The 24,854-nt window shown below is 46.9% G+C and overlaps 1 protein-coding gene across 1 annotated transcript in view; it reads right to left on the bottom strand.

Moving 5' to 3' along the window:
• LOC129708847 (cyclin-dependent kinase 18-like) overlaps positions 1-24,854 on the bottom strand; it is a 73,384-nt gene that overhangs the window by 15,545 nt on the left and 32,985 nt on the right. The window contains exons 3-10 of the mRNA XM_055654870.1: positions 15,750-15,862; positions 13,338-13,463; positions 11,855-11,911; positions 11,061-11,175; positions 5,094-5,188; positions 3,973-4,035; positions 1,589-1,712; positions 229-349 (exon numbers count right to left, since the gene is read on the bottom strand). Coding sequence (XP_055510845.1) covers positions 229-349; positions 1,589-1,712; positions 3,973-4,035; positions 5,094-5,188; positions 11,061-11,175; positions 11,855-11,911; positions 13,338-13,463; positions 15,750-15,862 — 814 coding nt within the window. The remainder of the gene's footprint in view (positions 1-228; positions 350-1,588; positions 1,713-3,972; positions 4,036-5,093; positions 5,189-11,060; positions 11,176-11,854; positions 11,912-13,337; positions 13,464-15,749; positions 15,863-24,854) is intronic.

Raw genomic sequence — 24,854 nt, forward strand, 5'->3', positions numbered from 1 at the left:
CTCTATGACTCTAATTGAATTTCACAGATTTTAACGTTATCCCATCCTACACAGGAATTGCCATCAACAAAAATAATGAAGAGATGACCCGAGTGAGGAATTTGTAGCTTTGTAAGCGCCCTTTATGTGGCGACTGTTTGCATAGGTTAGGCACACAAGCAAGTAACTTCCCCGTGACAATAAAGTAGTCAATTGAATTTGAATACTATTTCTACCAGCTTCTCTCACCATACGTCGATCTGGGTGGAATATTCTGTTGAGCCCATCAGAACATCTGGAGGCCGATACCACAGGGTTACCACCTCATTTGAGTAGGTTTTAGTTGGGACCGATTTTGCTCTTGCCAGACCTGAGAAAGAGATAATTCATACATATGAACAGAGTCCCTGGACTTACAATTACCTACTTATTATGAGGCAAAACGTGTAGAAGTGTGAAAACACACACCTCCACATTTAGAGACTGTTTCTTCCCAGCTGTTATCAGGCAACTGAATCATCCTACCACAACCTGAAAGCAGTCCTGAACTACTCATTGGTGACCCTTGGACTATCCTTGATCGGACTTTGCTGGCTTTACCTTGCACTAAATGTGATTCCCTTATCATGTATCTAATCATGTATCTAAATGGCTCGATTGTAATCATGTATCATCTTTCCGCTAACTTGAAAAATGACAGCTTTTCACTGTACCTCAGTACATGTGACATTAAACTAAACTGAATAGCCACTTATCCCAGTGTAACCCAGCACCCAAACAAGCAATCGGTGGCCACTGTCTCTCAACTTTAGTCTAGTTTAGTTTAGTTTCTAGATCTTACCCTTCAGCCCATCGAGTCTGTGCCGACCACCGATCACCCCGTACGCTAACACAATCCTACACACACTATGGACAGTTTATAATTTTGCCAAGCCAATGAACCTAGAAACCTGTACGTCTTTGGAGTGTGGGAGGAAATCGGAGATCCCGGAGAAAAGCCACCCAGGTCACGGGGAGAACGTGCAAACTCCGTACAGACAGCGTCCGTAGTCAGGATCGAACCCGGGTCTCCGGCGCTGGAACCCGGACATTACAGTTTTCAGACTCCTGTACTTTCTTCTCGATGGCTGGAGTGAAATGAGAGTGTGGCCAGGGTGGTGTGTGTGGGTCTCAGAGGGTCTACACAATTAGTGCAGCTTGATTGGTACGGGTGTCAAGGTTAAGGCAGGAGAATGGGCTTGATAAGGAAAGGTAGATCAGGCATGATTGAATGGCAGAGTGGACTCGATGGGCTGAATGGCCCAATTCTGCTCCTATCAGTAATGAACTTAGACACAACGTCCACACATGGACAAAAGGGTCAACATGTCCTCATTACTGAATTGACCAGCGCATGAAGCTAAAGCAATGCAGTCCGAACTTGGTTGAAATATGTAGGAAGGAACTGAAGATGCTGGTTTAAACTAAAGATAGACACAAAATGCCGGGCTAACTCAGGCAGGCAGCATCTCTGGAGAGAAGGAACGGTTGACGTTTCGGGTCGAGACCCTTCTTCAGACGGCGCGGATGAAATATGTTTTGAAAGGAAGGTGATAAACGGAACACTTGCCAAAATCAGCTAACTTCAATTCTCCTCGCTCATTAATGAGCAAGTTCTGTGGCTTCAGGTCTCGGTGTAGAACCTTCCTCTTGTGGCAATAAGATAATCCTCTCAACAATTGGAACATAAATATCTGTGAGCAAAAACAAATTGTACTTTAGATAAAGGACGCAAGATTTTCTTTCAACACTGGTTTCAAATATCCATTTGGCCCAACTGGTCTACATCGTCCGATGAAGGGTTTCAACCCGAAACGTCACCTATCCATGTTCCCCAGAGATGCTGCCTGACCTGCTGAGTTACTCCAGCACTGTGTGTCTTATTTAGTCCACATCATTCTTTTTTCTCCACATGTGCCATCACCAAACCTTCTAGATCTTACCCATCAGCAAACCCTTGCACTTACCCAACTTCACCCTCTGATCTTGTGCAATTCAGTCCCATTTTGTCTCAACTATTCTTGTGCACATTCTAAACATCCTGCGAATGAATAAGCTTTGATATAAATCTTTGATTGGATTCACGAGCTCTTGTTTTGGATCCATTTCCCATTCTTATTACATCACAGAAGAACCGAAACTACATCTGAAGGGTCCCGACCCAAAACGTCACTCATCCATGTTCTCCAGGTATATTGCCTGACCCGCTGAGTTACTCCAGCCTTTTGTGTCCTTTTGAATAAACCTATATGTGCCGCTCCTTGTTTCTACAAACAGAATCCTCACCTTCTCCTCACTTTCCCTCTTTGTATAGTTTACTTGCATCTGAAGAGAATGTCCTAATTGAAGACATCCTTAAGGGCCCGTCCCACTTACGCGACTTTTTCGGCGCCTGCCGGCACCCGTTACGGGACGTTACAGGTGGCCAAACATTTTCAACGTGCTGACAATCCAGCGGCGTCCAGAACAAGGTACGACTCTTTGGGCGACTACTCATGACCATACAGGCTTCACCCCGTCACATGTCGCCAGGGTGTCTCCTGTATGGTCGTGAGTCTCCTAGTCACCCACAAAGAGTCGCAGCGTCTTTCTGGTCGCCGCTGGATTTTCAACATGTTGAACATTTGTGGCGACCAGCAACGACCTATGACGGGTGCCGGAAGTCGCCGAAAAAGTCGCGTAAGTGGGACAGGGTCCTTAAGACTCGTTGTGTCACACAGCATTGAGAAAGAGTTTTAATGATCAAATACTTTTGTAAAAAAAATCACGAGGAGAAAGAAATGTGAGTAAGAAGCTTTTTGTGAAGGATATCCTGACTTGTTGGGCTAACCGAACCTCTTTCACAATCAGTCGAACCAAAGTCTAACCAGTAGGGCTGGAGGTTGGATTATCGACCATGGTTGACCGCAGCCAAGATGTGTTGCAATACATTACGTGACCCCGACTGGTTTAGTTTTTAGTTTAGTTGTGTTTAGTTTAGAGATGCAGCCCTTTGGTCGACCGAGTCCGCGCCGACCAGCGATCCCCGCACATTAACACTACACGCACTCGGAACAATTTTATGTTTATACATCTGTACCAAGCCAATTAACCCGTCGAGTTTCACTGTACCTCAATTGGTACATGTGACAATATAGGAGACCATTGAAACATTTGAACCTACAAACCTGAACGTCTCCGGAGTGTGGGAGGAAACTGAAGATCTCGGAGAAAACCCACGCAGGTTATGTGTGGTGGGCGAGATGCTAGATCTGTGGGCTCTACATGTTGCTTGTGTACATTACATGAGCGGGCACGGTGGCTCGAAGGACCTGTTTCCGCGTTGTATCTCCGAACTAAACGAAACTAAATGAGTGATCGCTTCCCAGAGAAGGGATTATATATGGAGTGAATGAAGACAAAACTGAGCTCAACTGGCCATAAGGTCATTAGTGACAGGAGCAGAATTAGGCCAATCGGCCCATCAAGTCTCCTCCGCCATTCAATCATGGCTGCTCTATCCTAATCCTATTCTCCCCATAACCCCTGACACCCGTACTAATCAGGAATCTATCTATCTCTACCCAAAAATTATCCATTGACTTGGCCTCCACAGCCTTCTGTGGCATTGACTTCCACAGATTCACAATCCACTGACTAAAAAAAAATCTTCCTCATCTTATTCCTAAAGGAACGTCCTTTAATTTTAAGGCTATGACCTCTATTCCTAGACTCTCCCACAAATGGAAACATCCTCTCCAAATCCACTCCTTCCAAGCTTATCACTGTTTGATAAGTTTCAATGAGTTCCCCCTCCACATCATCCTTCTAAACTCCAGCGAGGACTGACCCAGTGCCTTCAAGCGAAAGGGAGTATTGGAGGCAGTAGCTCTACCTCTGCACCTCTGTGCCACCCTGTTACTAATCCCACTCCTTAAATGCCTCAAGGAAAATTCAACCGCAAAATTGTCTCACCTTGACATTGTACATGCTCATAATGTTCCCACAGTTGTCCATGTACTGCTTTAGGTCACTGTCCTGCAAATCAAAATGGACACAGTGTCAGCAAGTTAGTGGTCGGCCATTTTGTAACTACCGCTCTCTTGAGTTCACCTTCAAAAGTAAGAGGAGAACATTTTGCACGTTTATAAGAAGTTTACTTCCGGCCGCCAACCTTCTCACGGTGAGGTCTCACAAGACGACAAATAATGAATGAATGAATGAATGAATGAAAGAATGAATAAATTTAATGGCCAAGTATTCACATACAAGGAATTTGCCTTGGTGCTCCGCCCGCAAGTGACAACATGGCATACAGTGACAGTTAGGAATGACACATAAAACATTAATAATTATCAATAACACAATGATCAGTTATACAGCGTGGAAAAAGGCCGTTCGGCCCAACTTGCCCATGCCGGCCATATGTCCCACCTACACTATTCCCACCTGCCCGCATTTGGCCCATTTCCCTCCAAACCTGTCCTATCCATGTACCTGTCCAAATGTTTCATAAAAATGTATTTTATTTAAAATCTATTTTTTGGCACTGGTTCATTATATCATCTGTGGGTCCTGTCTTTACAAACCAGGTATGCTGCTGCTGTTTCATTGGTCTGTTCCGGTACGTATGGTACCATAACACTCTTGGCCCTCCTGGTTCTTGCCTGAATTAAACATATTTTAAGATGTCATAGAGTGATACAGTGTGGAAACAGGCCCCTCAGCCCAACTTGCCCACACCGGCCAACATGCCCCATCTACACTAGTCCCACCTGCCTGCGTTTGGCCCATATCCCTCCAAACCTGTCCGATCCATGTACCTGTCTAACTGCTTCTTAAACGTTGGGATAGTCCCAGCCTCAACTACCACCTCTGGCAGCTAGTTCCATACACCCACCACCCTTTGTGTGAAAAAGTTACCCCTCAGATTCTTATGAAATCTTTTTCCCTTCACCGTATGTCCGCTGGTTGCCGATTCCCCTAATCTGGGCAAGAGACTCTGTGCATCTCCCCAAACCTATTAACTCTCGTGATTTTCTGCACCTCAGAATGGAGGATCTCCTCTGACGGAGTTGCCACAGTTCGGTGCTTACCAGGAACTCAAACACTAGGGTGAGAGATCGCTCCGTGTGGATTATATCATGCAGGGTGACGATGTTTGCGTGCTTCAGATTCTTGAGCAGAGAAACTGTGAAGAAAAAGGGAGCAGTCAATTGGGGTAAACCTCTGTACTTTAATGATGGCGCACTCACACACTCATCATGCCATTCATAGGTGCGTCTAAGGGCCATTTTCCACTCTGTATCTTCAAAGCAATTAACTTCTACCAGCGACCAACACAATGGGCTGCGCGGTGGCGCAGCGGTAGAGTTGCTGCCTTACAGCGCCAGAGACCCGGGTTCAATCCTGACTACGGGTGCTTGTCTGTGCGGAGTTTGTACGTTCTCCTTGTGACCTTGTGGGTTTTCTCCAGGTGCTCCGGTTTCCTCCCACACTCCAATGACGTACAGAGGTTCAGCCCACCGAGTCCGCGACAAACAATGATCACCTTTACACTAGTTCTACCCGACACACGAGGGACAATTTACAGAATCTACAAGCCCGCACATCTTTTGGATGTGGGAGGAAACCGGAGCACCTGGAGGAAACCCACGGGGTCACAGGAAGAAAAGACAAACTCCAGACAGACAGCACCCGAGGTCAGGATCAAACACGGGTCTCTGGCGCTGTAAGGCAGCAACTCCACCACTGCCGCCACCACAAGCTTAATAGCCCTGTCCCACTGTACGAGTTCATTCAAGAGCTCCCTCGAGTTTTAAAAAAAATCTAACTCGTGGTAAGCACGTAGAATTAACATAGCGGGAACATCGGAACTCGGGGACGTCTCTTAGCGGCTCGTAACGCTAACGGCAGGTAATTAGGAAGACTCGCTAACGGCAGGTAAGCTCGGAAAGACTCGTGAAGATTTTTCAACATGTTGAAAAATGTCCACGAGAGCCCCGAGTACTTACGAGCGGCCATTACCGTAAATCTCCGAGTTCGAATCAGGGCAAACTCGGGAGAACTCTTGGAATGAACTCGTACAGTGGGACAGAGCTTTAACCCTCTGCTTCACTCTCTTCCCTCCCCGTCAACATCTCAGTCCAAGCTTTCCCACACTTGTCTCCATCATGTCTTACTGTCGCAGTGTCAAACCTTGTCCAAAGACTTCCTCGTGAAATGCTCTGGGAAAAATCCCCTGGGAAACTGAGCCCCAGAGGACGAGGTGGGGGCCAGAGCCTGGGGATGGGGTCGGGCCGGGGTCGGTGTCGGAGGCTCGGGGTCGGGCCGAAGTGAACAGGCCGTGTCGCGGTGAACAAAGGGAGACGGCCGGTGGAGAGGCCCCGAAGAATAGAGGGGGTATCCCGAGGTGAATCAGGGCCATCGAGAACTTGGGGGGGGTCCCCGTGGGACAAGGGGGGGGACCCGGCATGGGGGGGGGGGGGGGGGGGGAATAATAATAAGCTTTAATAATAATAATAATAATCTTATTTAAATAGAACATTTTTAGTCAACTTGCATTTACTACAAAGTGCTTCACATAATTACATTACATTTACACACAGGCAAAGGTGGGGGGTGAAGTGTCTTGCCCCAAGGACACAACGACAGTATGCACTCCAAGCGGGATTCGAACCGGCTACCTTCCGGTCGCCAGCCGAACACTTAGCCCATTGCGACATCTGTCGTCCCAATAGGCAACAAAGGGGGACCCAGTGGGGGTGGGGGTGAATAAAGGATGAGTACTTTTTGTCCGTGCCCTTGTGGCGACTCTACTGTGTACTTTGGGAGCAAAAGCAAAGATTATCACTGTACCTAGAGTATCATTTTCATCATCATTTTACTATGTTAAAGTCAATGTACAAACACTAGCTTGTTGAGCAATGCCGGTTAATGATTGTCCACTTATTGCAGGCGAGGTGTCAAGTGACCCTGGTTACGTGCTCTCCCAAAATCAACCCTTTTAGTGTTTAGGTAATCGTGTAACGTCAAAGGGAATGTTTAATCGTTGGGGGCAGCGCAATTAGTGGGGTCAAGATCGTACAGGAGGATTGTGAATATTGGCCATTCTGCCAAGCAGGCTTGAGTTGGGCCTGGACTCCCCCAGTGTCAGGACCGGTGTGAGCAGAGAAACAGGACAAGCGGTCAATATCCCTGGGGCAGGGCTTTCTCCTCTTCACTCTGCATTCCTATCGGACTCATGTACAACCCACGCAAACTAACCTCCCTTCCATTGATGGGCGCAAAGTGCTGGAGTAACTCAGCGGGTCAGGCCAACATCTCTGGATGGAAGGAATAGGTGACGCTTTGGGTAGGAACCCTTTTTCAGTCCCTTCCATTGACTTCATCTACACCTCACGCTGCCTCGGAGACAAGGGCACCAGCATAATCAAGGACGAGTCTCACTTCCCCTTTCCCCCACTTCCCCACCCCCCCAAAAGACGAGAGTTCGAAAACGCACACCTCCAGATTCAGGGGCAGTTTCTTCCCAGCTGTTACCAGGCAACTGACCCATCTCATCACCAACTAGAGAGCAGTCCTAACCTCCAGTCTACCCCATTGGAGATCCTCAGACTATCCTTAAGTGGACTTTATCTTGCACTAAACGTTACACCCTTTATCCTGTATCAGTACGCTGTGGACAGCTTCATTGTAATCATGTATAATCTATTTGCTGACTGGATAGCATGCAACTAGATAGTTTTTCACTGTACCTCGGTGCATGTGACAATTGATAAACTAAATGGCCAAATTGCCAAACTCCAGTTTTGTTAAGTGACTTCTCGGGAGATTGGAGTCAGATATACTCGTCTGTGACGTGAAGGGCAGGTAAAATAAATCCAGACATTTTCCGTACCTGGACCAACTACAGTGTTGGTATAGGTAGACAAAAAATGCTGGAGAAACTCAGCGGGTGAGGCAGCATCTGTGGAGAGAAGAAATAGGCGACGTTTCCTTCTCTCCATAGATGCTGCCTCACCTGCTGAGTTTCTCCAGCATTTTTTGGCCACCTTCGATTTTTCCAGCATCTGCAGTTCTTTCTTAAACAGTGTAGGTAGAGTTTAGCTTAGAGATACAACATGGCAACAGGCCCTTCGGCCCACCAAGCCCATGCCGACCTTTGATCACCCATTCACAATAGATCTAGGGAATCCCAATTTTGCGCCTACTCTCTACACACTAGGGACGATGTGCAGAGACCAATTAACACACAAACCCGCACGTCACAAACCCGTAGTCAGGATTGAAACCGGGTCTCTGGCGCTGTAAGGCAGCAACTCTACCGCTGCGCCACTGTGCCGCCCACAAATTATACACGGCTGTGTGGGAACCTGCTTGAGTCTTCACAGCGATATCTATCTGAACCAAATTCTACCAGAATAACATTTGAACCATGTTTCAGTTCTTACAACTGCGTTACAATCCCATTTGGCTATTCGTAAACCAGAGCTCACTTTGTGTGTTAACATACAGGTGGTTCTTTCAACCATCATAGTCTCCTTCAGTCTGCTAGGTCTAATACTGTACGATATCCAGTCTCTTACCTAGAGTACGAGAATCAAGAGCCAGAAGACATGGGTTCAAGGTGAAGGGGGAATGATTCAAAAGGAATCTGAGGGGTAGCTTTTTCACACAAAGGGTGGTGGGTGTAGGGAACGAGGAGGTAGTTGAGGCTGGGACCAACATTTAAGAAACAGTTGGACAGGTTTATGGATAGGACAGGTTTGGAGGGATATGAGCCTACTGTGGGCAGGTAGTGTTACTGGGAAATCATGTTGGCTGGTGTGGGCAAGTTGGGCCAAAGGGGCTGTTTCCACACTGTATCACTCTATGACTGTATGAACCAGATGACATAGGTTTAAGGTGAAGATGGAAAGATTTAAAAGGAACCTGAGGGGTAACTTTTTCACACATAAGGTGTTGGTCTTATGGAACAAGCTGCCAGATGAGGTTATTGAGGCTGGGACTATCCCAACTTTTTAGAAACAGTTAGACAGGTACATGGATAGGACAAGTTTAGAGGGATATATGGGCCAAACGCAGGCAGGTGGGACTAGAGTAGCTGGGACAAGGTGGTCAGCATGAGTCAGGTGGGCCGAAGGGCCTGTTTCCATGCTGTATCAATCTATGCTTTTTACACTTCCCTTTTATAATTATATGCTTGCACCCCAACTAATTCACTTTCATCAGTATCCACACCCAACATCTCTCCCAATTTTACTAGAAGGCTTGCCTGTCCAGTTTAAAACTCTTGCAAAGGTGTTGATGTCAATCCAGCATGGAACTGACTGATGAGAGGAAACACTGCCATCTGGTGGCTGACAAAATTCTAGTCAATGTTTCCACATAAAATGAAAGGGAACAGCTCTAGGAAAGGGATGAGAAATTGCAAAGAGTTGTGGATGTAACCTCTCCCTATAACTCAGGCCCTCGAGTCCTGGCGACATCCTCGTAAATCTTCTCTGCACCCTTTCCATATTTCCTATAAGATGGTGCCCAAAACTGAGCACAATACTCTAAATGTAGCCTCACTAACGCCTTATATATAACTGCACCATAGAAACATAGAAACATAGAAAATAGGTGCAGGAGTAGGCCATTCGGCCCTTCGAGCCTGCACCGCCATTCAATATGATCATGGCTGATCATCCAACTCAGTATCCTGTACCTGCCTTCTCTCCATACCCCCTGATCACTTTAGCCACAAGGGCCACATCTAACTCCCTCTTAAATATAGCCAATGAACTGACCTCAACTACCTTCTGTGGCAGAGAGTTCCAGAGATTCACCACTCTCTGTGTGAAAAATGTTTTTCTCATCTCGGTCCTAAAGGATTTCCCCCTTATCCTTAAACTGTGACCCCTTGTCCTGGACTTCCCCAACATCGGGAACAATCTTCCTGCATCTAGCCTGTCCAACCCCTTAAGAATTTTGTAAGTTTCTATAAGATCCCCCCTCAATCTTCTTAATTCTAGCGAGTACAAGCCGAGTCTATCCAGTCTTTATTTATATGAAAGTCCTGACATCCCACGAATCAGTCTGGTGAACCTTCTCTGTACTCCCTCTATGGTAATAATGTCCTTCCTCAGATATGGCAATAATGCCCTTCTTCCATGACCTCCCAACTTCCATACTCAATATTCTGACTGATGAAGGCAGTGTATCGAAAGCCTACTTGTGATGCTGCTTTCAAGGAACTAAGTACCTGCACTCCTAGTTTCCACGGCTCCACAACACTCCCCAGTGCCCTACCATTCACGGTGTAGGTCCTATCCATACTAGACGTCCAAAATTGCAACACCTCATGTTTCTCTAGATTAAATTCCATCAACCATTCCTCAGCCCAACCTTTCCTCAGGTCCAATTAGAGACTCTAGCCCTCCAGGCCTGGGATTAGAAGGTCAGGTATGCAAGAGTTTAGAGGTACGGCGCGGAAACAGGCCCTTCGGCCCACCGAGCCGGTGCCAACCAGCGGCCCCCGTGCACAACCACTATCCTACACACTGGGGACAATTTACAAAGTTTACCAAAGAGAATTAATCTACAAACCTGTACGTCTTTGGAGCGTGGGAGGAAACCGGAGCACCCGGAGGAGGAAACTCACACACACAGGGGGGAGAACGTGCAAACTCCACAAAGACAGCACCCGTAGTCAGGATCGAACCCAGGTCTCGGATGCTATGAGGCAGCAAACCAACCGCTGCGTTACCATGCCCTCCTTTAAGAATGGGAGCGCATAGGTGAACCCTGACATGGGGCCACTGGATCTTGGTCAAAGCCCATGGAGACCCAATAACATTTCCCAATTTACTGAAGACACAGGACAAGCTCAGAGAATTTCCAGGGATTTCCAGGCAATTTCCAGGGATACTTATACCTCCGACCTCAGGGAGAAACACGGAACCAAGGCCAACCCACACAGCTCAGATTTGCCTGTCACCTCATGTCACAGCAAGCCAGGTTCTTCCCAGGGCTAAAAGCGGTAAGATGTGGAGTGGAGTTCAAGAATTGGAGTGTACCTTCACGTATTGCAGTGCACGGCGCTCCCTCTTCATGTTCCAGTCGGATTTCCTTCAAAGCCACCAGGTTTTCCGTCAACTTGCTCTTTCCCTTAAACACTGTGGCATAGGTTCCCTGAGAGAAAAAATAAGTCAAGTTTCTCGACAGTGGGCAAGAAAGCATTTTTTATCAGGATGCATCATAGCGTGGTTTGGGAACAACTGCATCTAAGACCTGGCCACTCCTCTCCCATCAGGCAAAAGGTATAGAAGTATGAAAACGCACACCTCCAGATTCAGGAACAGTTTCTTCCCAGCTGTTATCAGGCAACTGAACCATCCCACCACAACCAGAGAGCAGTCCAGAACTATTATTTACCCCATTGGTGACTTTCGGACAATCCTTGATCGGACTTTGCTGGCTTTACCTTGCACTAAACGTTATTCCCTTTATCATGTGTCCGAACACTGTAAATGGCTCGATTGTAATCATGTTTTGTCTTTCCGCTGACTGGTCAGCGCGCAACAAAAGCTTTTCACTGTACCTCAGTACTCGTGACAATAAATTAAACTGATCTAAACTGAACTGAAGACAGCTAGAAATCAGAAGATTCAATCCCCAAGCCTTGGTCTTTAACAGAACCATAAAGGGCCTGTCCCACTTGGCGATTTTTTCGGCGACTGCCGGCGTCATATCAGTGTCGCCAAAAGATTTTGAACATTTCAAATTCCAGCAGTATCTCCAAACGACAATAAAGAGGAAAGCAGATAAAGCTTGACGGAGCTTTGGCAGCTACCACGTAAGTTCACCTTACCTCTCCCAGCTTGTCCAGTTTCACATAAGTCTCCAACTTCCCAAATCCTATGTCTGACTGCAGAGAGAGAAACAAATATCACTTCAGTGTCACAAAAAATGGCGCCTCACTCAAGAGGGTGGCAGCAAAGATGGTCAAGTGGTCAAGTTTTTTGTGAAGAGAGGCCATTGCGCAATGTGGGAAACTCACCAGGAAGATCCCCACATAGCAGACTCCCATAACCACCGATGGCAGGTTGTTGCAATGGTAGTTAAGGGGTAAATGCTGATGAGACTCCTTTAAGTCAAGACTAAAAATGTATCTATACTCCCAAGCCTTTCCTGACGTCCATTGAGCGAGGGCTATATGTATATATGTATGTAGTTTGTTTGTTTATACTATTCTTATAACAAATGTAAAGCACTTTGGCCAACGAGAGTGTTTTTTTAAATGTGCTATATAAATAAATGTGACTTGTCTTGAGACACCAAGGAGGAACTCTGGCATGGACCTCCTCTGAACAGCCAACGCAACACACAAGCCTTGGCAGTAACATCCCAGCTGAATAACAGGTCATCCAAAGGTGCAGGAAGGAACTGCAGGTGCTGGTTTACCCCGAAGATGGACGCAAAAAGCTGTAGTAACTCAACAGGTCAGACCGCGTCTCTGGAGAAAAGGAATAGGTGACATTTTGGGTTGAGATGCTGCAGTCTGAAGATGGGTCAGGATCCGAAACGTCATGTATTCCTTTTCTCCAGAGATGCTGTCTGAGCCGCTGGGTTATGCCAGGTTACTGGGTCGACCTTCCGAAGGTGTTGATCTTCCTCAGCTTGCACTGGGAGAGATGTCAACCCAGATTCTGCACTAAGGCTTAGGTTTTTTTTAGTTTCGTTTAGTTTAGAGATACAGCGCGGAAACAGGCCCTTCGGCCCACCGAGTCCGCGCCGAGCAACTCAAATTGTGCGCACTAATCCCTTGTGTGGGACCTTGTTTGAAAGTCCAGACACACCACATCCACTGGCTCTCCCTTATCCATTCTACTTGTTAAATCCTCAGAAAATTCCAGACGATTAGTCAAGCCTGATTTCCTCTTCATAAATCCATGCTGGCTTTGACCGATCCTGTCACTGCTTTCCAAATGGACAAATAACATCTTTAACAATTGACTCAAGCATCTACCGATGTAAGGCTAACTGGTCTACAATTCCCCGTATTCTCTCTCCCTCCTTTCTTAAAAAGTGGGGTTACATTGACTACCCTCCAGTCCACAGGAACTGATCCAGAGTTGAGAGAACATTGCAAAATGATCACCAATCCATCCACAATTTCTAGGGCCACCTCCTTGTGTACCATCAGGTCCTGGGAATTTATCTGCCTTCAGTCCCAACAGTTTACCTAACACCATTTCCTGACTAATGTGGATTTGCCTCACCCGCTGAGTTTCTCCAGCATTTTTGTCTACCTTCGATTTTCCAGCATCTGCAGTTCCTTCTTAAACACTCACCAGTGAAGCTCGGCGTGAAGTCCTGCTCTGAGTTTTGGGAAAGGGAGGGCTCTCCAGTCTCAGTTTCTGTAGGAATTCCTCCGGAAGCCTGTTGTCCATCGGGAGCGATAATCTCTTGCCCAGATCCTGCAAGAGAGGGAGATGGTGGAAGGAGGTGGGCATAGGGGTGGGAAAGCAGAGTGGAATCACACATAGACACAAAATGCTGGAGGAACTCAGCGGGACAGGCAGCATCCCCGGAGAGAAGGAATGGGTGACCTGTCGGGTCGAGACCCTTCTTCAGACTGATGTCATGACAGAGGGAGATACATAGATAAAAGGAAGTGCAAGGCGTGAAACCAGGACAAAGGGGATGGAGATCAAGGGAAATGTAGAATAGATCAGTGTTAGCTGGGAGAAGGCAACAAAGCAAACAGATAAAATGTAGTCGGAGACAGTAAGACTGGTGGGAGAACTGGGAAGAAGGAGGGATGGAGAGAGGGGGAAAGAGAGGGTTACTTGAAGTTGGAGAAGTAAATGTTCATGCCGCTGGGGTGTAAGCTGCCCAAGCAAAATTTGAGGTGCTGTTCCTCCAATTTGCGCTGGGTCTCACTCTGACAATGGAGGAGGCCCAGGACAGAAAGGTCAGTGTGGGAATGGGAGGGGGAGTTAAAGTGTTTAGCAACCGGGAGATCATGAAGGTTTAGGCGGAATGATTGGAGGAGTTCAACTAAACGATCACCGAGCCTGCGATTGGTCTCGCCGATATATAGACCACACCTCGAAACGACCGCCGAGCCTCGAATACATTGTGTTATCGTGTGGAGTTGTCAGGACAAGCGGCATAAAGTGCATAACAAACAGTAACATAGGAATGGAGAAGCAAGGAACTGCAGGTGCTGGACTACAAAAAAAGACACAAAGTGCTGGAGTGCTTTGGAGTACTCAGCGGGTCAGGCAGCATCTCTGAAGAACATGGATAGGGGACGTTTTGCCTCGGCTCGCAAAGCCGGCCTCGGATGTTGGCTATGGGAATGGATCTGCTGACTGTGGCCGGGCCGGGGTTCCAGAGCCCCGGCCACAGGTGGGGAAATTCAACCCGCCGATCGGCTGCGGAAGTCCCGATGAGGTCGAGATCGGCCGCCTCACCTGGCCTGGGCACCGCATTTTGGGGGGACATCCGGAGGGAATTTCAAGTGCGCTCTTGTAATTTTGTCCGGATTGAAGAAGCTGCCAGATCACCAGAGGCCGGAAAATTGGTGGTGGATCTGTCTTAACATTGAACCTTGTTCAACCGGAGATACTTCCCCTGCCCTCTACTGAGAATGAAAACACCAGTCTATACGCCAGGCATTTATTTCGAGGGTTTAAGACGGAACTGCAGATGCTGGAAAATCGAAGGTACACAAAAATGCTGGAGAAACTCAGCGGGTGCAGCAGCATCTATGGAGCGAAGGAAAAAGGCAACGTTTCGGGCCAAAACCCTTCTTCAGACGGTTTATTTTGAGGGAGCTAGAGTACAAAAACAGGGATGCAATCCTGAGGCTTTATAAGGCACTGGTCAGGCTGCTTTTGTAGTATTGTGAGCAGTTTTGGGCACCGTATCTGAGGAAAGATGTGCTGGCCCTGGAGATCGTCCAGAGGAGGTTTACGAGAATGATCCCAGGAATTAGTGGGTTAACTTATGATGTGTTTGACGGCGTTGGGCCTGCACTCGCTAGAATTTAGAAGGATGAGAGGAAACCTCATTGAAACTTATCCAACAGTGAAAGGCCTGGACAGAGTGAATGTGGAGAGGATGTTTCCACTGGTGGGAGAGGCTAGGACCAGAGGCCATAGCATCAGAATAAAAGGACGTACCTTTAGAAAGGAGATGAAGAGGAATTTTGTTAGTCAGAGGGTGGTGAATCTGTGGAATTTATTGCCACAGACAGCTGTGGAGGCCAAGTCAGTGGATGTTTTTAAGGTGGAGATTGATAGATTCTTGGTTATTAAGGGTGTCAGGGGTTATGGGGAGAAGGCAGGAGAAAGGGGTTGAGAGGGAAAAATAGATCAGACCTGATTGAATGACGGAGAGGACGCTATGGGCCGAATGGCCTAATTCTGCTGCTACAACTTATGAACTTATGAACTTTAGTTTTGTTTTCGAGACACAGCTTGGGAACAGGCCCTTCGGCCCATCGAGTCCACACCGACATATTAACCCTATCCCACACACACACACTAGGGACAATTTTCACTTACACCAAGCCAATTAACATACAAACCTGTACATCTTTGGAGTGTGGAGAAAACCCATGTGGTCAAGGGGAGAACGTACAAAATCCGTACAGGCAGCAGCCGTAGTCGGGATCAAACCCGGGTCTCCGGCGCTGCAAGTGCTATAAGGCATCAACTCCACCTTAACTTATAAAGCAAGAAATGTCACTGTACCTCCATGGAGAACCTGCGTTGTGTATGATTCCTGTAGGGCAGGGCATTCGGTGAATGGGCACCTTCTGACCCAACCTGGTCTGAGTGCACGTGAAGGTTTTCATACGCAATATCTAAACAAAGAGAAGCCGGAATAATCGGACAGGAAACACAGAAGGATTTGGCCAAAGCATCAACCCATTGAAATGGAAATACTGCACAATGGCCCATTTTTAGCCACAAGAACAAGTCAATACTTATCCTGTCCTTTTGCCCTCTCAGATAGGTGTAAAATAACCTTGGGCACAGTTTCAAGTCGCCCAAGCCACATTAACCCTGCCATCAATCGTCATTGATAAAATTGAATCAGAAATGGATGACGTTTCGGGACGAGAGACCATCTTCAGACTGAGAGTAAATATCTGAGATACAACGGTATACTCCACATGGGCAAGAATTTGCATGTGAAAATATCGCGGTGTTTTGTAATCTGACATGCGGTGTATTTGCATATATATATATATAACATTAGATCTCATAGACACAAAAAGCTGGAGTAACTCAGCGGGACAGGCAGCATCTCTGGAGAGAAGGGATGGGTGGCGTTTCGGGTCGAGACCCTTCTTCGGACTGGTTGGGGATAAGGGAAAGGAGAGATATAGACGATGATATGGAGAGATAAAGAACAATGAATAAAAGATATGCAATAAAGAAACGATGATAAAGGGAACAGGCCTCTACATATCTCTCTACATCATCGTCACCTATTCCTTCTCTCCAGAGACGCTGCCTGCCCCCGCTGAGTTACTCCAGCTCTCTTCGGTTGACACCAGCATCTGAGGTTCCTTCCTACACATCAGATCTCATAGGTTTGTTCTATTTACAGTGTGGGGGCGGAGAAGATTTGTTTGATTATGCTTACTACACAGAGAAGCTCAAGAACCTGTAACCAGGGCTCACTGTTCACATATAAATGGCTATTGCATCTGGTTGCAGACGTTAAATCTAGCATCCAATGTCCAATAGAACAAAACAAAAAAAAATCAATAATAATCATATCTCTTTTTGCAAGTTAAATACTCTTATAGACAGGGAGTGGTGGGTGCCTGGAATATGCTGGCTGAGGTGGAGGTGGAGCCATACGCAATAGTGGTGTTTAAGAGGTTTTTAGATGGACACGTCGAATAGGGAAAGGCCTGGATAAAGTGGATGTGGGGAGGATGTTTCCACTAGTGGGAGAGTCTAGGACCAGAGGTCATAGCCACAGAATAAAAGGACGTTCCCTAAACATAGAAACATAGAAATTAGGTGCAGGAGTAGGCCATTCGGCCCTCCGAGCCTGCACCGCCATTCAATATGATCATGGCTGATCATCCAACTCAGTATCCTGTACCTGCCTTCTCTCCATACCCCCTGATCCCTTTAGCCACAAGGGCCACATCTAACTCCCTCTTAAATATAGCCAATGAACTGGCCTCAACTACCCTCTGTGGCAGAGAATTCCTGAGATTCACCACTCTCTGTGGGAAAAATGTTTTCCTCATCTCGGTCCTAAAAGATTTCCCCCTTATCCTTAAACTGTGACTCCTTGTTCTGGACTTCCCCAACATCTGGAACAATCTTCCTGCATCTAGCCTGTTCTACCCCTTAAGAATTTTGTAAGTTTAGGAAGGAGATGAGGAGGCGTTTCTTTAATCAGAGGGTGGTGAATCTGTGGAATTCATTGCCACAGGCGGCTGTGGAGGCCAAGTCATTGGGTATTTTTCAAGAGGTATATTGACAGGTTCGTGCTTAGTCAAGAGTTTCAAAAGGTTACGGGGAGAAGGCAGGAGAATGGGGTTTTGGTTTTAGTTTAGTTTACTTTAGAGATACAGCACTGAGTCCGGGTCCGCGCCGACCAGCGATCCCCGCACATTAACACCATCCTACACCCACTAGGGACGATTTTTACATTTACCAAGCCAATTAACGGACAAACCTGTCCGCCATTGGAGTGCGGGAGGAAACCGAAGATCTCGGAGAAAACCAACGCAGGTCACGGGGAGAATGTACAAACTCCGTACACACAGAATCAAACCTGGGTCTCCGGGGCTGCATTCGCTGTAAGGCAGCAACTCTACCGCTGCGCCACCGTGACCAGAGGGGTTGATAGTTCAACCATGATTAAATAGCGGAGTGGACTCAATGGGCCAAATGGCCCAATTCTGCTCCTATGACTTATGAATTTAAGAATTTGTATGCTGGGTAAGGAGGAGTCTGGATCATGTGTCGACAGAAGAGATTAGTTTATCTGTGCGTTGTGTTCAGCACAGGCAATATGGGCCGAAGGGCCTGTTGCCCCCCAGTGTTCTCTCCATATGTTATGTTCTGCATTGTAAAGTTTGGGTGAAGAAATTTCTTGGCAGAGATAGATAGATTCTTGATTAGCACAGGTTTCAGGGGTTATGAGGAGAAGGCAGGAGAATGGGTTTGAGAGGGAAAGATAAATCAGCCATGATTGAATGGCAGAGTAGACTTGATGGGCCGAATGGCCTAATTCTGCTCTTAGAACTTATGAAGAATAGTTCAAAATGTTCACAGCTCCTTCAAAGAGATGACAGAGGCTTGCTGGGTCCCCTTCTGTGTTTATTCTGAGTCTATTACAGGATCCTACATTCAAGCATCTATTAAAAGCATCAAATAAGGTTCAGATGTGTGGATATGTTTCCAATGCAGAAAGTTTACGCAGTTAATATCATCCACCTCCGCAGTCATAAATTAAAACTTTGAATTAATAAGTTATTTCATCAGACTCCTCCAAGAGTTCTGTTACGATACCTCCTCCACAGAATAAACCAACTAAGTGGAGATACGTCAGGTTGCGTTGGGCAGCACGGTGGCGCAGTGGTAAAGCTTCAGCCTCACAGCGCCAGAGACCCGGGTTCGATCCTGCCTACGGCGGCTGCCTGTACGGAGTTTGTACGTTCTCCCCGAGACCTGCGTGCGTTTTCTCCGAGATCTTCTGCTTCCTCCCACACTCCAAAGACGTACAGGCTTGTAGGTTAATTGTCTTGGTATAAATGTAAATTGTCCCTGGCGTGTGTAGGATAGTGTTAAGGGCCAGTCCCACTTTCACGACCTAATTCACAATCTTTTTTACTCGTGGACATTTTTCACCAGGCTAGAAAAACGCCCCGACCTACTTGATGCCACAAGTACCTACGACCAGCATCACGGCCTGCTACGACCTACCCACGACCTCCTACGACCTCGTGACGACCATGCTGCGAGTATGAGTCAAGGGCAAACTCGGCAGAGGTCGTGAAAGTGGGACGGGCCCTTGAATGTGCAGGGATCGTTGGTCCATGTAGACTCAATGGGCCGAAGGGCCTGTTTCCACACTGCATCTCTAGACTAAAGTAAACTAAACTAATGCAGTCTTAAATTTAGACCTTCAGTTTGAAACTATTATAATCATTACAAAGTTCACAACTGTTCAGTACGATATTCCAAATACATTTGTCACATCTCCAATTTAGACTTGGGGAACATTTGTGCTGTTTTGGACATCCCATTATAGGAAATACGAAGAGGGAATGTAGAAGAGGTTTACCAGAAGCCTAGAAACAAGGAACTGCATATGCTGGTTAATACACATAGGTGTGGTGAGAAATGAAGCAGGTATATCAACATGTAATGGTCCCTTTTCTTTCTTTCTTCTTTCTTATTCTTCGTTTTTGTCCTCTTATTCTTTTTTAAGGCGGAGATTGACAGATTCTTGATTAGTAAGAGAGTCAGGGGTTTTATGGGGAGAAGGCAGGAGAATGGGATTGAGACGGAAAGATCGATCAGCCAGGATTGAATGGCGGAGTAGATCCGATGGAACGTTTGAAGTTATGAAGTCGACAGGTCTGGAGCTTTTTCCCCAAATGTCAGATGGAAATATCAAGTCCAGAAGGCATGTTTAAGTAAGAACTGCAGATGCTGGAAAAATCGAAGGTCGACAAAAAAGCTGGAGAAACTCAGCGGGTGAGGCAGCATCCATGGAGCGAAGGAATGGGTGACTTTTCAGGTCGAGACCCTGCTTCAGACTGATGTCAGTCTAGAATGTTGCCTGGGTTTCAACAACTAAGTTACAGAGAAAGGTTGAATAAGTTAGGTCTTTATTCTCTGGAGCGCAGAAGGTTAAGGGGGGACTTGATAGAGGTCTTTAAAATGATGAGAGGGATCGACAGAGTTGATGTGGATCAGCTTTTCCCTTTGAGAATAGGGAAGATTCAAACAAGAGGACATGACTTCAGAATTAAGGGACAGAAGTTTAGGGGTAACATGAGGGGAAACTTCTTTACTCAGAGAGTGGTAGCGGTGTGGAATGAGCTTCCAGTGGAAGTGGTGGAGGCAGGTTCGTTGGTATCATTTAAAAATAAATTGGATAGGCATATGGATGAGAAGGGAATGGAGGGTTATGGTATGAGTGCAGGCAGGTGGGACTAAGGGAAAAAAGTTGTTCGGCACGGACGTGTAGGGCCGAGATGGCCTGTTTCCGTGCTGTAATTGTTATATGGTTATAGAAGACATAGCGTTAAGGTCAGAGGGGGAATTTACAGAGCAAGTTTTTTTTACACAGCGAAACGCACTGCCTGGCACACACCACTAGTTGTGGTGGTGAAAGTAGATATAATAGTGGCCTGTATGAGGCCTTCATTGGGGGATGTGGATCATGAGCATGCAGAAGACATTAGTTTAATTTGGCATCATGTCTGGTACACAGAACGCGGGCCAAAGGACATGTTCCTGAGCTGTATTTTCCCGGTGTCTGTGTTCTTAAAACAGTAATTAAGGATTAATAAATAAAGTTCGGCAGCAAATAAAATCCGATGGAAAAAATTCACTGGGACGGGAAAAAGAAATGCAATGTTCACTCCCTGTAAATAAAAACATTTGGATGAGAAACAGAGGCTGTTAAGGATCATCCAGTCATAGAGTGATACAGCATGGAAACAGGCCCTTCGGCCAAACTTGCCCACACTGGCCAACATGTCTCAGCTATACTAGTCTCATCCGCCACCTTTAGCCCATATCCCTCCAAACCTGTTTTATCCATGTACCTGTCTAACTGTTTCTTAAACGTTGGGATAGCCTCAGCCTCAACTACCTCCTCTGGCAGCTAGTCCCACCCACCCACAGCCCTTTGTGTGAAAAAGCAACCCCTCAGATTCCAATTAAATCTTTTCCCCTTCACCTTAAACCTAGTAAGTCAGTCCTTACGGAGACTGTTTTTGCAGTCCAGTTGGTGAATGGGGGGGGGGGGGGGGGGGGGGGGGGGTAAACACAAAAATGCTGGCATGCAGTATCTCAGCAGGTCAGGCAGCATCTCTGGAGAGAAGGAATAGGGTTGAGACCCTTCTTCAGACTGCGAGTCAGGGAAATGAGAGATATAGACGGTACATGCCTACAACAAATGAATCAAAGATATTCAAAAAGGAATGGTGATGAAGGAAAGCTGGAGCCCACAATGGTCCATTGTTGGCTGTGGGGAAGGTGATAATGCGTGATTTTTTTTTTTTTTTAATTTCAAAATAGACTTTATTCAATTGATAAATATATACAATTCCTGAACCATTCAAACAATGAAACTCAGCAGGACAGCAGCAAACTAGTAAATTACAGAGGGGTTGCAATGAAGAGAGGGTGCTGGACTCTCTTTGGAGAGAGGGTGGTGGGTGGTGTCTCAATATCTCTCGCTTGTATTCAAGGTTGGACCATAGTTTGCAGAACATTCTGTGGAGGCCAAGTCAATGGATATTTTTTAAGGCAGCGATAGGTAGATTCTCGATTAGCACGGATGTCAGAGGTTATGGGGAGAAGGCAGGAGAATGGGGTTTGGAGGGAGAGATAGATCAGCCGTGATTGAATGGCGGAGTAGCCCTGATGGGCCGAATGACCTAATTCTGCTCCTATCACCTATGACCATATGACCTTGCCAGCCGCGCCACTGTGCAGTTGAAGTCGCTTTGTGCAGCATCATGGATGCGTGACTCAAACAAGCAAAAACAAAATCCATTTAAAGACAGAGAAACTTGAATAATTTCATCGAGAAATTTGGGTCTACGTTTTAACTGTCAGCTTGATGTTAGGTCAAGGGTGGGATGGTGTTAATGTTGGTTGAGCTGCTCTCTGACCGTAACTGGAGCTGATCGTTTGAAAGGTCACTTCACTTGCTATTAGAATCGCAGATCTATCAGGTCAAGAAAACATTTGCAACGCAACTTGCTTTAAGGGCACGTTCCCTGAATGGCTAGCTCCTCTTCTGCTTCTTCTGATGGGCGGCAGGGTGGCGCAGTGGTAGGGTTGTTGCCTTACAGCACTTGCAGCGCCGGAGACACGGGTTCGATCCCGACTACGTACGGAGTATGTACGTTTTTCACGTGACCCCCCCGTGGGTTTTCTCTGAGATCTTCACTTTCCTCCCACACTCCTAAAGGCGTACAGGTTTGTAGGTTAATTGACTTACAAATATAAATTGTCCCTAGAGTGCGTAGGAGAGTGTTCATGCGCGGGGATCGCTGGTCAGGGCGGACTTGGTGCGCCGAATGGCCAGTCTCCCCGTGACCCACGTGGGTTTTCTCCGGGTGTTCCGGTTTCCTCACACACTGCAAAAGACTTACAGGTTTGTAGATTGTGTAGGAAAGAACTGCAGATGTTGGTTTACACTGAAGATGGACACAAAATGCTGGAGTAACTCAGCGGGTCAGGCAGCATCTTTAAGGGAAAGGAAAAGGTGACGTTTTGTGTTGGGACCATTCTTCAGACTGAGAGTCAGGGGAGAGGGAAACTAGTAGATCTCTTGCCTTTGATTAAAAAAGATGTAATTATCCCAAGTCACAAGGTCATAAGTAATAGGAGCGGAATTAGGCCATTCGGCCCATTATGTCTACTCTGCCAATCATGGCAGATCTACCTCTCCCTCCTAACCCCATTCACCTGCCTTCTCCCCATAACCTCTGACATCTGTCCTAATCAAAAATCTATCTATATCTGCCTTGAAAATATCCACCGACTTGGCCTCTACAGTCTTCTGTGGCAAAGAATTCCGCAGATTCACGACCCTCTGACTAAAGAAAATTCTCATCACCTTCCCAAAAGAACGTCCTTTAATTCTGTGTGTTTAGCATAGTGCTGGTGTACGGGGTGATCGCTGGTCGGCACAGAATCGGTGGGCCAAAGGGCCTGTTTCTACGCTGCACCTGTAAAGAGACAATACACAATAGGTGCAGGAGTAGGCCATTCGGGCCTTCGAACCAGCACCGCCATTCAATGTGATCATGGCTGATCATCCCCAATCAGTGCCCCGTTCCTGCCTTCTCCCCATATCCCCTGACTCCGCTATCTTCAAGAGCCCTTTCAAGCTCTCTCTTGAAAGTATGCAGAGAACCGGCCTCCACCGCCCTCTGAGCCAGAGAATTCCACAGACTCACAACTCTCTGCGTGTGAAACTAAAACTAGAATTGGAGAGGGGAGCAGGGCTTTGAGGAAGCAGCTTCTCCTCTGGGCCATGGGGGAAATTATGGACATGGAATTGCCGATATACTTCACCGCTGTTTGCAGATGAATGGTGATGTTTGTCAGAACCCCAAACACATGGGACGCATGAGTGATTTATTTTAATTGTTTTTCTGCTGTTTATTAATGGGTTTATTTTTCATCAAGCAGATTAATGAGAGTGTACGATATCAAAGGAGCCGGATGTTGGACTGTACACACACGCTGCCAAAAAGCTTTCAGAATTCAAAGGCTATTCTTTCTGCCCACCTCCCTTTGATCCTGAAGATTATCACTTGCACAGCACAAAGCCCACGGATTTAACCCTTCCATTGCCAGGACCTAAGGGCGGCACGGTGGCACAGCGGTAGAGTTGCCGCCTCACGGAGCCAGAGTCCCGGGTTCGATCCCGACTACGGGCGCTGTCTGTGTGGAGTTTGTACGTTCTCCCCGTGACCAGCATGGGTTTTCACCGGGTGCTCCGGTTTCCACCTGCATTCCAAGACGTAATGCCCCTGTCCCACTTAGGAAACCTGAACGGAAACCTCTGGAGACTGCGCCCCTCCCAAAATTTCCGTGCGGTTCCCGGTGGTTTGTGTCAGTCTCCCTACCTGCTTCCACTACCAGCAACCTCCGGCAACCACCTGCAACCTCCGGGAACCGCACGGAAACCTTGGGTGGGGCGCAAAGTCTCCAGAGGTTTCCGTTCAGGTTTCCTAAGTGGGACGGGGGCATTAGGGTTTGCGGGTTAATTGGCTGGGTGAAATCGTAAATTGTCCCCAGTGTGTGGGATAGCGCTAGTGTACGAAAGATCGATAGTTGGTGTGGGCCCGGTGGGGCCGAAGGGCCTGTTTCCACACTAATGGCTCTAAACTAAACCTGCAGTTTTTAAATTCAATTGTGAAACTTTAATCGGAGGCCAAGACCCAAAACAGAGCACAGCATCGCAGTTGATTAGAATGTGAGATAAGAAAAAGACATAAGAGATGGGAGAGGGAGTAAACCATATGGTCTTTGAAGCCTGATCCATCCTTCAGTGAAGTCATGGCTGATATGATCTTTCCCTCTTCTCCTCTCTCCCGCCAGAACTCCATAAACTTCAAATTCCCTCTGGATCAAAAGTTTGCTGTTCTCGGAGTTAAATGTATATAATGACTGTCTCCATCAGTCTCTGGCTTTGAGCGTACCAGGGAAATACACATCTGCAAGGGGGAAAAAATGTCTACACATTTGCTCTTCGAATGAGCAATCCCGACTTCTGAAATTGCGTGCTGTTCTGGACACAACCAGTGTCTGCAGTCCCTTCTGCCGCATATAAAACTTTGGTTAGGCCACATTTGGATATTGGGTGTTACACAAAAAAGCTGGAGAAACTCAGCGGGTGCAGCAGCATCTATGGAGCGAAGGAAATAGGCAACGTTTCGGGCCGAAACCCTTCTTCAGACTGATCGGGGGCGGGGGTGGGCGGGGACAAGAAAGGAAAAAGGAGGAGGAGCCCGAAGGTTGGGGGATGGGAGGAGACAGCAGGGGGACTGAGGAAGGGGAGGAGACAGCAAGGACTAACAAAATTGGGAGAATTCGATGTTCATGCCCTCGGGATGCAGA

The sequence above is a fragment of the Leucoraja erinacea genome, chromosome 24, assembly GCF_028641065.1.
Source record: "Leucoraja erinacea ecotype New England chromosome 24, Leri_hhj_1, whole genome shotgun sequence".
NCBI lineage: Eukaryota > Metazoa > Chordata > Chondrichthyes > Rajiformes > Rajidae > Leucoraja > Leucoraja erinaceus.